The sequence below is a fragment of the Hesperophylax consimilis genome, chromosome 11, assembly GCF_061612785.1.
Source record: "Hesperophylax consimilis isolate HC1 chromosome 11, BYU_Hcon_1.0, whole genome shotgun sequence".
NCBI lineage: Eukaryota > Metazoa > Arthropoda > Insecta > Trichoptera > Limnephilidae > Hesperophylax > Hesperophylax consimilis.
Genome location: NC_142846.1, coordinates 21,659,458 through 21,675,265, shown reverse-complemented (window position 1 = coordinate 21,675,265; position 15,808 = coordinate 21,659,458). Strand labels below are relative to the sequence as shown.

At 31.8% G+C, this 15,808-nt stretch overlaps 1 protein-coding gene across 1 annotated transcript in view; it reads right to left on the bottom strand.

The window, feature by feature from the left end:
- Nucleotides 1-1,065: 1,065 nt before the first annotated feature.
- Nucleotides 1,066-15,808, bottom strand: part of LOC149419911 (uncharacterized) — a 97,152-nt gene continuing 82,409 nt past the window's right edge. Inside the window, exon 2 of the mRNA XM_089637081.1 lies at nucleotides 1,066-2,562. Coding sequence (XP_089493207.1) covers nucleotides 1,607-2,562 — 956 coding nt within the window. The 3' untranslated portion in view covers nucleotides 1,066-1,606. The remainder of the gene's footprint in view (nucleotides 2,563-15,808) is intronic.

The window sequence follows — 15,808 nt, the reverse complement described above, 5'->3', positions numbered from 1 at the left end:
GTGTGTGCTAAGACCTAGTTGCTTGGCGGTCATTATTCTATACCTGCCTCTGCGGGGAGCGGCGTAATGTTTAGTTAGTTAGTTAGTTAATTAGATTTTCACTTGGTCCTAAAGTAAGGTGTATGTATTAATTTTGAAGGTTTCTTAATGTTTTTAATTTATATAATTTTCTTTTAATTAGATAACTCGATCACTGATTCTCTAATCATCCATGAATTACAACAATTTTGAGATGTAAAAAATGCCTGGATGCACATGATAACGTTAGAATTTAGAAAAACGTTGTGAAACTCACTTGCAGTACGATCTTTAAAAATAAATTAACTATGGTGTAGATGTTCCTAAGTGGTATTACTAGCGTAGACTGGTAAAAATTCACTGAATTCTTAAAAAATCAGTTCCAATATCTATTACAGTACCTAGATACTTGATCGCTTGTCGGAATTCTTCACACAGTCAGTTCTAATTTTGAAAATAACAAAACGCACAGTGCACCCTAATCGGTATTTTTGATTGAGTTTCCACCAAAGAAAAATGCATAATAATATTTTTATTTTATTTTTATTTATTTATACATTATTTTTTAACTTAGTCTAAAGAATATCCTAAATAATTAACAAATATTAACAATAACAATACGAATTCTCTTCTTTCTGTAGGTAGACATATTTAATGTCAATAAATTTAAGTGTATTTTCAAATTTAAATAAATGGTGCATTTGATATTATGTATAAAAAATATTACTTTTCATATTTCTGTGCTTGTGAAAAAAAAAATCTATTGAACATTTGTAAGAAAAGTACATAGTATCTATATATTGTTAAAATGTAGGGAACTGATAATTGTTTGAATTGATTTCAATCAAAAAATAATTTATTAACAGTGGTTTAATTCATTTCAAATTCATTTAAAAATAAAAAAATACAGAAATGCATTTTGACAATTTTTGTTCGTGGTTCGAAACCAATTGAATTGACCAGAAATTTATAAGGAAAAAACTGATATTTAATTAATCCTAACAGAACTACAGTTTACAGATTTGTTTAAGGTTTATTTGTGGTCTTTCACTTTATAAAATAAATGACGGCAAGTATGAAAATACGAAAAATGTGTGAAATCAATAGGATGACAAAATCATCGTGCTTTTATTGTTTTCTTTTAAATCAACGGAAGTTCTTTTTCAACATTAATGTGATTAAAATAAAAAAGATAAATAATCAACCTAAAAAATATCTGCACGCTGTCATTGACAGAAAGTCTACAGTTGAAACAAAAAATAAATATATCTTTGTAAAACCTTTTTTTAAATTGTACATTATTGCAACACATTGTGTATTAATAAATGATAAATGTTGGTGTTTTTTCAACCTGCCTAAATATGTGTCTTCATAATGATTACATTGATCACGCACAAAAAACGCTGCCAGGCACGAAAACTGATGGTTTAATAAAAAATATTGCGTAAAGGTGGCGAAATTTGGTCAACACAAATCACTCCTATCATCTTGAAAGTAGGTTCATGATTTTAAACTACAGACAATCACGGTTTCCTGATCAAATGTCAGAAAGCACTGGTTTAGTCCCAGCTATATTCAGTTAAATTAATTAACTAAGAGCTATGAGAGGATCGGATAGATCCTTGTATGCACTCTCTGCTGCCTTTTTGTGGTTGTTCTTTCCAAATTTCTTATCTTTGATTAAAGCCAGTTTTAACTTGGATTTTGACGTCTTGGACTTTTTCGTCACTTCTCCAGTAATCAATGGTGTCTCTTCCTCAATTTGAGAAAGTCTTTCAATTATGTTTTTAGGTTTTGCCACGTGTATGGCATCTTCTACCTCTGAATCTGCGTTGCTCGGTTGAACTTCTGTGATAGTTCCATTTTCATTTGCATACACAACAACGAAATGAGAGTAAGCAGAATTAGATGGAGCATTGATGTCGGCAAAATCTCTGAAATTAGCAAACTGATCGTGGTTGTAAGGCCTCTTATTATCGGAATTTCCAAAGTAGAACGAAGGTCTTCCGTGACCGTTATTTCCATCGTAAGGATTGCTGAAACTGCCACCGTAATCGGATTCTGTGTCGCTAGTTTCGCCAAAGAAAGTGCCACCTGACAACACCCCGAAGTTTCCCGAACCTAATATTCCATTTGCGTTAGCTATTCTAGCAGGTGCGGATTGCTGCTTCACGAAATCGTTAGTCTTGAATCCGCCGAAAGATGGTGCTTGATAATTCAGTAACTGTTTCAGAGAGTTCGGGCGCTGGCTGTACGCGCCTTCTTGGTTGTTAAAGAATGTAGGCTGCCGTGAGTTGACGAGTGGTTGGTGTCTCGGCTGGAAAAGGTGCGCGAAAGAGGGGAAAAAGTTTTGGCTGCCTCCTTCTAACTCGATGGAGTGATCTTGTGTTTCTTCGCCGACGATAGATGTCGCTGGTGCGTCGGGGATTCGGTGGGATTGGTGAATGAAGTGCTTTGGTTCCACCACTCCGGCGCTGGATTGCTCCGCTGCTTCGGCCAACAGATCCAGTGCTGGACTTTCTGCTATTTTTGCATGGCTGTCATCTGAAAAAAAAAATATTTGTTAGTTTTATGAACATCGAAAAATCAATAAAAAAGCACTTTCCGTGCAAAAAATCTCGGCCCGTGAAAATGTGAACATGTTTCATACAACTGACGTTTCAGAACACAGTTTATTTGTAAAATTATTCGGTCAATAAAAAATCAATGCCTTGTAACCAATAAATGGATATTTATATTTTTAACGTATATTATTGTCAAAAAATGTTGTAAACTTTTTCCATGATTACAAATGTAGGCACTAAGGACGGGTTGTTTCGGAGAATCTGAACAATTCATCGAATTTCAACGTTCATTTTCAAGTTCCGTGGAAGATTTTTTCAAGTTCTGTTTTTATTTCAGTTTTTTCAAGCAAGTAGCCTACAATGATATAAAAACAGAACTTGAATAAGTCTTTCACGGAACCCGAAAATGAACGTTGAAATTTGATGAATTGTTCAAATTCTCCGAAACAACCCGTCCTTAGTTTTATAGTTTCGTTTTGTCTATATATTATTGTTCCCTTCTTATGGAAAATCTTAATTTATAAGACTTTAATTGCATCAACTTTAATGCAATATATTACCTAATATTAAATAGAAGTAAAATCTCTCTCTCTCTCGAGAAAAGAAAATTAAATAAATGAAATAAGGGATTACAAAATTAAAGAGATAACACGAAATTAACTGTAATAGATCTGTAAAATCGAATCCTGATTAAAAATAGAAAATTAAAAGATGCAAGATGCAAACTGGCTTACTTAAGGTTAAACGCGACGCTCGTTGTATTCTAAATGTTGATAGATGGCGTTCATTAATTTATTTAATTAAAATACGCTTTTTGCAAGATATTGCTTTAAAATATTGAGTCAAATTATTTGTTTATTCATTAATGAATATGAATACAAAAATGAATATGAGTAAATAGTTTTGTCTGTAAAAAAACTAAATTCTTTCAAGAAAGGCATAAAAATACAATATTGGATTAACGAACGCATTGAGTATTTAAACGAAAAAAACTTTTTTTTCATTTTCATACGCCGAATGTACGGGTGCAATCAAATAATTTGTCTTAATATTGTAAAGGAATACTTTAATAAAATAAACAAATTATAATAAAATAAATTAACTAACACCATCTATGAATACGTAGAATATAATGAGGGTCGCGTTTAATCTTAAACGATAAACGTTACAAAATTATCGACATGATACATACTTTTTTAACGAAACAGTGTCTTATCGGACCGATACTAAAAACTCAGTCTAACCAATTTTGCAACAGAAACTAATTTCATCTAATTTCATGTATGCCGATTAATTGATTTAATTTTTGGAAAGCGTAATTTTAAATTGACTGGTTCGTATTTATGAAGCAGAGATACAAATAATTACTATTATTGTTATTACGTTTTATAAACATGCACCATTCAAATGCTCTATAAAATCGGAAGTGATCTCATAATATTAGCCGTAACGTATTACGTTACGTAACAAAGAATGAGGAACATTTTTTGCGCTAATGAATTGAAATATTATTCGTGGCATGTAATTTTTTTCGATTGAGTTGTAACTGTTTAATAATTCATAATTACTTTAGGCATTTTGAATGTAAATTGATTTAAATTTTTGAAATGAGGTACTGTTGAATTTATGGAGGTTTATATATCGAGTCGTGGGTAATTTTTTGTTGTTACCTAACTAGGTTTTTGAGATTTTTTTAACTTGTGTTTTTGAGATTTTTAACTGCCCGGAGTGCCAACTTTTTTGCAGTGTGATATCTTCAGAGTCATTTGTTTGGGTAGAAGATTTCATGTACGGGGATCAATAAACACGTACATATTAGTTTGGTATTGATTTATTTTTAAATACATTATTAGTCCTCCATCTAATTCAATTTTAAACAAGCGCCATTGATTCTCTCCGCACCTATTGGGAAACATGCCAAACTCGTGCCTAATATTTGTATAACGTGTCATTTGTCACACGAGAATGGTTCGTTTCTACGATTCGTTCTTGAGTTCAATAGCTCGGCTGTGGGATGGTATGACGGCCTCTGTGTTTCGTCTCTCCTTCAACATGAACCTGGTTCACTCTTCTTTTCCTTTAAAGTACCTCCACACAGCATCTTCAAAAATGATATAGGCTTTAATTGTTTTCTTCAGGACCTCCTGTGTGGACATAATGTAAAACAAAATTGGGAACATACGTTTTCTTTCAGATCGGTATAAATTACACTACCAGTTTTTTTTTGTGTTCAGTGGATTAAATGAGTTTTAAGTAGCAGAACGATATTGAATATCGATGGTTGAGAATAATAGATAAGTAGATAAGATATTTTAATATAATTTCTTGTTTAACTTCCACATATATACTCATTTTGAAAATAAATAAAAAAACACGTTTAAAAATAATAACAACCAAATCAAGTAACGATTAAGAAACAGATTCTAAAGAGAAACGTTTATTTGTTTGAAGATCTTGTGCCAGATTACAGATTCATAACGAATACCGTGGTAATGGTAAGCGTTTAATTATTATGCCTAACCGATAAAACTTTGCGAAACTGATAAACTACATCGCAACTACAAAATTAAAAATTGATAAAATTTTCCAACTAGAGACAATGATTTTCAATCGAAGATCAATTTATTACATAATTTGTTATTATTATATTGACCAATTGAATGATTTATACAATCTCCTCAATAATAATGGTAAATGGTCATATTATTGTTAGGTCGTAGGCCAAAGTATAATATTATATTGAGTGATTTGTTAAAGAGCAAATCAATTAATTGTTGCAAGTTTTAGGATGGGTTGTTTTTGAAAAGATTTGAAAAGTTCATCAAATTTCAAAGTTAATATTCTAGTGCTGAAAGTACTATTGAGGTTCCATTATTTAAGGACAGATAGGTAAACCTTTATAGGATCTGTCACATTGCTAACTAATTGACCATTACACTGTTTCCCGGCAGAAGTAGGCAGAGAGGATAGACCGCCACATAGCTCCGTCTCTACGCACACTCATTGCTTCATTCACATTCATTTGTCATCTCGTACATACTTAAATAATTTATTTAAATAATTAATTCTTAAAGATGAAGACAAATATTCGCGGGTTATGAATAACCTGAAAATATTTGGAAACCTCCTCCTACAACAACAGTGAGGGGAAAATGTCGCCTGTATCGTGATGTAGGACTTAGCCAGTCAAAGGATTGAACTCACCTAGGTGGGGACCGTTATTTTTCTCTTATTGTGATACTTGACATCATATTTTTTTTACTTCCGTTTTTATTGTCCGGGTTAAATCTTCCCCATAGGAAAAACTAAACCCTTCCATCACTTTTCCACAAATGATCACCTAGTCAATCAAAATTATGCAAGTGCATTATAAAAGCAAAATAAACACAAAACAATACAAGTACAACACGTCAACTCACCAGAGATCAAATGGGAAAATAATTCACCGACTCCAGATATTTTCATATCAGAGGGTTCGGCTCGGTAGAACTTCTAACAGGGCCTATAAATCCTACTGATCCCTCAACATAAATATTTAAAAAATCTAAAGTAGTATTAATATGTATATAATATTATAATATATATTTATTTAGTAGTATTATTATATATATTTATATTATTCATTTGTATTATTTGATACTCCCATGTCTTTTTCCCTCAAATTTGTCCATCATTAACGTTAAATGTTTTCCTAAGCTTCCCTTCTTACACTGTAAAATTGTACGATTCTAATCTTAGAGTTCCCTAAAATCACATCTGCACTTAATTTTAGTCGACTAATTATAATAGTTTAGATTCTTGCACTATTTTGTCAGTTCTTCATGCAAATCACTCACCTAACGTTAAGATTATCATAATTATATTCTACATTATTACATTGCCTTTAACCTTTTTTGAGTGTTTTAAAATGTTTTAAAAATTAAGGCAACCACTAATGAAAAATAACAAGTGATAGTTGATCATAAAAAAATATTAGAGAAATCGTAATTTTTTTACATTAACCCCACACAGGTAGCCCGAAGAAAATAATTTCCCTAACGGCCTATGTCATCTTTGGTGATGATGTGTAGATGGAATTTTTAAGGAGAGGAAGGAGAGAATGTACTAAGAAAAAAAAAGGTATGAGGGGTGAGTAAGAATCTAGAGATCAGTGTGTCCAGGAGTGTATATATCCCACCCACTGCGGCGCAAAGCGATTTTTTTTCTTTGTTACATTCTGTGTATCACAATAATAATAATAATAATAAGTGTTTTATTATCTTTTTTTGTAACAAAAAGATATAATGATATCATCACTGGGATTTCCCGTGCTGAGGATTTCATTTATATATTATGTATAATTTAATTATAAGAATATTAATATAACATCAAAGTTACATATGAATTTAATTATGAACATATATCATGTAGTATAATTTTTTTTAAATAATTTTAAAATAAGTAAGATAGTGTTTTTTGATAGTGTTTTGTTCAGTTGATTCTGTTTTAGTTTGTGTTTGATATCAGTAAATTTTCTATTTCAGATCTCCCTATGTTAAGTATCCAGCTTTTTATTTGAGATTTAAATGTTAACGTGTTGTAGTAGTAACGTGTTATTTTATTATAGAGTTTAATTCTATGATATAAGAAGCTTTTTGCACAAAAGTTGTATTTGTAGTTATTTGTTGGATAAGTTTTTTACCATGAGATCTAGTGTTTCTATTGTGCGTGTTTGTTGTTATTTCTTGGGTTTTGTACTTATGAATGTAGTAAATGAGTATAGTTTTAGAATATAGTTGTTTAATTGACATGATGTTAAGATTTGTAAAGATTTCTTCGGTGCTATTTCTTACAGGAACTTTCAGTATAATTTTCATGATGGCTTTTTGAGTTTTAATTAGTGGATTTAATATATTTTTATTTGCACTGCCCCATCCGATAATACCGTATTCTAACAGTGATTGGCAGAGAGCCATGTAGATTTTGATTAAGTCTTTTTTAATGAGCACATTCCTGATAGTTTTTAAAAAATAAATTAGTTTTTTCATTGCGATGGGTGTAGAGTGCAGTTGGAGAGGTCAAAGGGTCTACCCAAACCAGCCTCTCCCGATCTGGCATACCACGCAGGTGGTGGGCAGGCGCATCCTGAAGATACATCCTCCGATGAACCCGGAAACCCCTGCTAAGCCTCACCAAACGTATCGAAGCACTTGAGATGACCTATGGCGGACGGTTGTCCAATAAATGGTTTCCGGGCGGTGGTACCAAAACCCACCAAATTTGTTCAACTTGAGCGTCATCCGTCATCCTTAAAATGTATGCCGTTACGAAAGGATAATTATGTTTTGATGTTATTTCTGGTTATAACCCAAAGATGAATATTTTATAAGTGCAGCCGAACAGGTGAGCCACGCCACCCACGATACTCTGAGTTGTCTATATTTCACGTCTCAATTAACCTATGTGCCTTTAAGTTAGTTTTGTTCTTATATAAACAAAACTTTTACACCTTATTGTTTACAGTTTTTCAAAAAATACAAGCGCCAATAATTTATTTTTTAATTAAATCTTTTTCTTTTTTTTTTTTTTTTTTTTTTTTTTTTTTTTTTTTTTTTTTTTTTTTTTTCTTTTTTTCGTAGGAAGCAATCACTTTGTGGTTAGACATATTATATTAAATCAAATAAAACACTTTGTTTATTAACCACGACTTTATTATTATTACATCTACCGGTTTCGCTACGGTCGAGCTTCATCAGGATGTGAAATATAACTAAAAACTAAGACAGAGGTGATGCATATTTATAGGAAAACAGAGGGAGACAGAATATAATACATTATATAATGTATTATATTCTGTCTCCCTCCACTTTTATAATGTATTATATTCTGTCTCCCTCTGTTTTCCTATAAATATGCATCACCTCTGTCTTAGTTTTTAGTTATATTTCACATCCTGATGAAGCTCGACCGTAGCGAAACCGGTAGATGTAATAATAATAAAGTCGTGGTTAATAAACAAAGTGTTTTATTTGATTTAATATAAATCTTTTTCAGTATTTATATCATACTTGTATAAAAGAAACGAGCAGCATATTTTTTTACTTTCCTCGAAAATATTCTTCACTCAGATTATGTAACAATAGTGTCAACACAGTTTTTAAAAAATCCACATTGATTGGAAGTGCGAATGCACAAACACTAATACAGTTACCATTCGCCTTTCATTGATTATTCAGTGCAACATTCTCTTTTACTTACTGAAATAAAAAGTAGCAGATCTATTTAAAAAAACTGTTACGGCTTCCTACTTCATATTATTTTCATTCTATTGTTTTGTGTAATGATTGTATCGAAAAGTGCAACTTAAATTGTATTGGTTATCATTATAATAACAAAGTAGATGGCTACCAATTGATCTTTTAGAGGTAACTCTACCTGCTTTGTCTGCTGATGAAAGGTGGTTTCTCTTCCGGCTATTAAATATGTTATAAAATTAGTTATGAATCTAACTTCACCCTTTTTAATCACACTGATCTTTTTGGGTGTTTTTAGACCCGTTTCGTGCCAGTCAACCAACACTTCTGGATTCAACTTTATTAACGTGAAAATGCAGTTATATTATCGCCTTTGCAAACATACGCCTTTGCTTTGCACTCGTGCGTAGAATGTAAGTAGTTACATGTGCATAAGCACAATAGATAAGTAGATGACAATGTCTACTTAACACGCAGCGTTAAATAACAATGGTAATAAAAGGTAAAAGACGGAAACTCTTTACCTTGACTCGTCACAGTTTCACAACAACAAAATAGAGTCCGCTGGTAATCAGAGACACTATTGTTTGAAGGAAATCAACACTGACTTTTTACACATATCAATGATGCTTAAATTTTTAATATTTACAACAAAAAACAAATTGATTATATCAGTTTGTTGAGTTTAGTTAAGTTTTTTTAATATATTGTTATTATTTTTTATAATAATAACAAACATTTCCGGTTACGAATAACCTGGCAAAATTTTAAAATCTCCTACCACTACCACAGTAAGCGGAAATTGTTGCTTGTGTTGTGATAGAGGACTTAGCCAGCTGAAGAATTGAACACACTACGCCTGGGTGGGACCCAAACGCGATGTCAACTCAGCCACCAACCGGTCTAAATTGGTATATCTGCAAAGGTATTTTTCGTTACCTTTGAATAAAATATCATTCCACACTTAGTGATATTTGAAAGCTTTAAGTCGACTGGTTTCAAATATTAACAGAACAACGTTTAAAAATATAGTTTCAAAATTACATTTAAAAAATAATAAGTAAATCCATTGAAATCTATATTCGTCTAACTTTATATATATTATTATAATAGGCTATAATCTTATTTTGTAGTTATGTATGAATGTATGTGTACTTGAAGTGGCAGTAAAAATAAAAATATTGGCTTTGATGCAAATAAAATTACAGAACGTAATAAAATTACAAACGGTGTAAGAGGTAGAAACATCAGGTATCTACAGCTGAGCCGGGGAAGAAAATCATATAAGGGAAAAATTAAATTCCACCATGAAACCAAATTAGATTTGATAAATAATCTTACATATTGTATTATTATTTAAACAAGAATATTATTAATGATTTTTTTCCGCGTATTTTACAAACATAGAGACATTTTAATTTATTGAAAAGCATCTATCATTAGTCGATTAACAATATTATACATATATCTGTATAATTTTCAGAGTAATTATGTACCCTATGAAGGTTAGATTATATTGTGTATGAAAGGTTCTCGCCTCTGCTATTTATTTGTGATTAAATTGTGTCGGCAAAGACGATTCCTGTTTTGCGGCCTTTTGAATTTGAAGGTTGTCAACAGTCTTTTGTCATATAAAAGGTTGGGTTTCCTTAAAAACTCTCTCTTGCTCAAAAACAATCAAAGGTTTCACGTTTCCTAAAGAACCACAGGAACTAGCCTGTATCCAGAGTATTTACTGTAAAAATTGCCTAGTCATATCATGTGATAGTGGATATTTGTTGTTAAATAAAGTGATTCAGTTGCTCTCAATAACGGAGTTTAATTAAAAGGACCCTAATTTATAACATGGTCCTTCGAGCCTTGGAAATAGATTCTGATCAATATATGTACGATATCACAATGTCAAGAAAGTTTTAGAAACACTTCGCAAGTAGACAATAATTATTAAACATTTTTTCCGTGCATTCTAACAATAGTAAATGCGTGCTTCTTTTGAATATATTACAGACCCATTCAGAGATATTCCTGCGATAAGCAGGAAAATAATTATTGTTTATTATCATTTATTCTTATTTAATACCTAAATTAATTATTATCAAAATTATGCAAATAAAAACAACACATGAGCCACCCATCTCACTGGGCTAGTCCTGTATCGAGATGAACATCATTATGATATGCAGTTACAATAGATAGGTAAATATTAGACCAAACCGGAGGAACTATTAAAAGTGCAATAAATAAAATAAATATACTACTGAAAAGAAGATAGTACTAATAAACCTAAACTAAACATGAAATAGCACAAGACACAGAAAATTTAAAAAAAATAAATCGATCCCAGATTTTCTGGTCTTACCGGGACAGCCATCTTAAACCACTTGATCATTGGGACCTATTTATTAAATCGTTTTTCTTTTTCTGTGTCTTGTTCTATTTCATGTTTCATTTAGAATTATAAGTATTATCTTCTTCAATAAAAAAAAAAAAGATTTTAAAGAAAAATAATTACGTAGGTACATAGTAGCTCATAGGGTGCATTCAAAATATTAATCACACAACTGGTAAAAGAGAATAATACATTTCAGTTGTCCTTGCACTCTTCTCGGATATACTCAATCAGTGAGAAACTCACAACTATAAGCCCCAGTAATCTCATTTCTACCGTATTTAGCACTTCCTCTTTTTTTTTTTTTTTACATTAACTCCACACAGAAAATAATTTCCCCCAGGGCCTATGTCATCTTTGGGGATGCTGTGTGGAGGGTCTTTTTGCGGAGAGGAAGGAGTGAACATGGGTCTTGAAGAGTCCCATGTTGTAGGAGGGAGGAAACACAGAGGCCGGCAGTTCGTTCCACAGCCGAGCTGTTGAACTCAAGAACGAATCGTAGAAGCGACCCGTTCTCATGTGACAAATGTCAACCGTGTACAAATGTTGGGCGCGCGTTTGGCGTGTATCCCGACTACGCACCGGTGCCGAAGGGATCAATGACGCTAGTTCCTCAGAGCATCTTCCATTGTAATACCGATAGAACAAGGACAGCATACCTACCTGACGCCTGTGCTCTAAAGATTGCAGTCCGTTTGTTAAGATTGGGGAATCTATCAAACGGACCGCCCGTTTTTGCACAGAGTCAAGGGTTTTTCTGCCAGTGCTATTCTCATAAATCACTGTTGGTATAATTACTTCGTTGTAAACTGTTGGGATAGCTTCGTTGGTCTATTCAAGTTTTCATTAATTCAAGATTTCATTAATTCAATAATGTAATTCATTATTTCGTCTGTCGAAGTTCTTATCAGTCCTTCCATATCTCGCGAATACCAAGGATACCTGCTCTAAGCTCCAAAGATTCACCGTTCACCACTAAACACTGTATATAATATTACAATCCACTACGGAGTATTTTTGTCCTCATTTTTAAATATCACTTACAATAATAACACTTATCAATATACTACCATAACATACTCCACAAACTAAAGAGCTTTCACAAAACAAAAAAAAACATGACAAAATGCCAAATTATCAAATGTTAATTTTTTTTTCGAAAAGTGTTCAAATATGTACTAAGGAAAGCTGATTAGTAAAACTAGAAAAATATTAAATATCTAGTGCGAGAGTCGAGTTAGTTCCTCATTATTAAAAAAAATAACTGCTTGCTGCATTGTTAGAATTTCCAAAATATTTGAATGTTTAGCATTCCATCCTCAATCTCACGGTTCGATTGGTATTTGGCATTCCAAGTGCCTTCATAAATAAGCACATCTGTGGCCAAACCTTTAACGCGTCCATGTACAACGAGATATCCGAAAACCCACCTCCGGATTTAAATGTCAATGTAAATGCCTACTAAATAAACGAATCGCAATAATTCCCAACACCAACATTCTGAAACCAATGAGGTCGTCTCCTAGAACGAAATTTTATATTTTTAACAAATGTATCATACCAATTAGAGCATGCTGAGGATGGAACTTTTGATTTTTTTCAAAATACCGAAGAGCACCGAAGGTATAAGGTGTCAAAATGTTGATAATTGCGACCGGCCAAAAATCTTGGACACACACCGTGGTACTGCAGCACTGCCATTAGAATTATGAATTGTACTTGTGACGTCACGAGACATCATTGCATACGCTGTACTACCACTTTGAAACCCATTACGTCGTCATTTTTGGAGATATCAAAAAACTATTCTTACTGTCTTTATTAAAATCATAAATACTGTACATTTTCATCAGAATAAAATTTAAAAGAAGTCCTCAGACACTTCTAATTTCTAAATTAGAAATATTCTAGGTAAGACTTTACAATTCCGAGTTGTATTGGTATTTTAGCCACACAATAGGCTAAAATACCAATAAAATACCCGGATATAAAGAAAAACTCTTTACCTCGTTTGATTGATTTATTTATTTAAAAGTAGAATATAATAAAAATAAGTATTTTACGGTACTGTATGCGTGCACTACCAAGATATTCAAGAATTGAGGTTCAATGGTATGTTTTGTTCCATAAAAAATTTAATTTAACGAATGGATAAGCATGAAACTAAACAAATACATTGCTACCATTGGTAGACATGGAGGGATATGCTGGCTTTTATTTTTTTTACCTTATGTTTTTGTCTTACTTTAGCAATGCTCTTGTAAATGGGTGGAAGTTGAACTGTTTCTTGAGGAGTTTCATGAGTTGGGAAACCAGAAGATCAGACGACAGAGAAAATCTTCTTAGAAATCATTCCGTGTAGGACATTCAATATGTTATTGTCTTTTCCCAATCAGTCAATGCTAACATCGAGGAATTGCAAAAGGAGCACAAAGAAGGCCATAATGCAAAAGTGGGGAATCGTTTGCCTCTAATACGAGAATATTATTTGCCATATCATGGAAAATCTCTTCTTTGTTGTACCTTGTGTAAAAACATCCAACAGTCACAACATTCACTTGGGCTGAAAATAAAGTGCCCAGGATCGGTTAATTTTCCTCATTCTATAATGATTTATTGCGTTTAGGCATCAATTTTCTAGATGCTCTGGTGAGAGGGTAGCTGGGCGAAAAATTTTCTTCTTTAAGTCCGTACCATCGAGATATTATGATTCCATTTTATAAAAACTAAAAATAAATTTTATGAAAGTAATGGGTTAAGGGCCAAAAAGCAAATCTTTTACAGTTCTGCCATAATTTAAGCAAAGACCTTAAATTGTGTAATTGCAGTTTGAATATTAAAAGAGGTACTAATAGGTTTCAACCGTTCAATTGGAATGAAGACATAACAAAAAAGTGCGCAATTACAATTAATATTACTTGCACATTACTTTCATCGACACCCGTTAAATTTGTTATATAACGAAAAAAAATGCTACATCATCAAAGTGTTTTTAAAGGAATCAAATTGAGATTTGATTATGCAAAAAAATATAAAGTAATAAATAATATGTTTTCAGACAAAGCGAATGGTCGATAGTAATCCATTAAAATTTCTCTAGATTTTATGTAACATATAGCCTAAGAAGCTTTTTTAACACGACTTTACACTTCATCAAATGTTGTGAAATCTTTGGAAACCATACATAAGTGATACGAAAACAAAGAAATTTTAATTTCCTTAACCCAGATACACGGAAGAGAAGTCCTATACATGCCAAACCAAAGCAAATTGCATAACGTTTAAAATTACCACCAAAATTCTCAAACTTCTTCAACTTCTTCTAAAGCAGTATTTGTGGCTTAACTTATTATTCTTGTTTATTATTATTTAATTGTTTTATTTGTCTTTCTTTTCTACATAATAACATGTTTCCTACATTCCTTTTCCTCAGTTCGTGAGTCTTAATAATGACTTTTAATACATTATTTCAAACAAATTTATGAAATATTACTTTTCATACTAAAAATAGTCATTTAAAAATAAATCAATATCGCGTTTAGATTTTAAACTATTGTAACATATTGTATATTTTGCTTTATTAAACATGTAACATGTACAGATATTCTACATTATTTTTTTGTTTGTTTTTAAATTAAGAAACATGTCAGTAAAAAAACATAAATTTGAGAATTCGCCTGCATCCTAACTATTTCTCATAGATTATGTATTGAATTGATAGGTACAATTTCTTTTAGCAAATCACTATGAAATGTATTTTTTCCCGTCTGCATAAAAAATGGGCTTTTTTAACATTTTTTTATTGACTGTCAAAATTACCTGTTGTCCGATTATCTTTGTTCATACATAATACCATGAACCGCCAGGTAAATAGCTTTACTACCAACTTGTTATGTGACGTAATGCGTTAGGTAATTACAATAAGAGTCTTGTCCCCTTGTACACGGAAATACGAGAGTACAGAATATTTTCGTTTTTTCACAGCTTCACAATTTTTATTAAACCTAACTTTAGAGCAAAAATTTGTATTCTGAAGGAGCAAAAACTTTCGAACAATGAACTCTGGCATCAAACATATCTCTATCTGTATAGTGTTGGAGTGGAAATAATCGCAAACGTAAAAGCAAAAACTATTAAATATGAATGGACTATTAATACCTACTATTGTACATTAAAAATAATTCAATTACAAAAATAGGGTTAAAAGGAACGTAACTGGTTAATTTTGCATGGTTATTAAAATGAACTCTTCTCAAAATAAGCCAAGCAAAGAAAAAATCTTTTGCATAGAGGTCGGCTTAGAAGATTGAGAAGACTATATTAATAATGAAGATAAAATATGTTAATCAATTTGGCTCTCAGGTTATTGTCCTATTGACCAATATTTAAAAGCAGAGACGCCGGTGTTTATTGATTTCCGTTAAAGTCACATCAACAATGGAACTTTATGTGAAAATTGGAATTTAGGAAGCGAGGCATGTAAAATGGTAATTTATTGATTGGTTATGATTCAATCAGTTATCAATAATTAAGATAGTTTACATAATCAGCCGCTTTGAAGAATTTCATGTATTTTTTAGCAGTAAAATCATGAAATCTTGCGT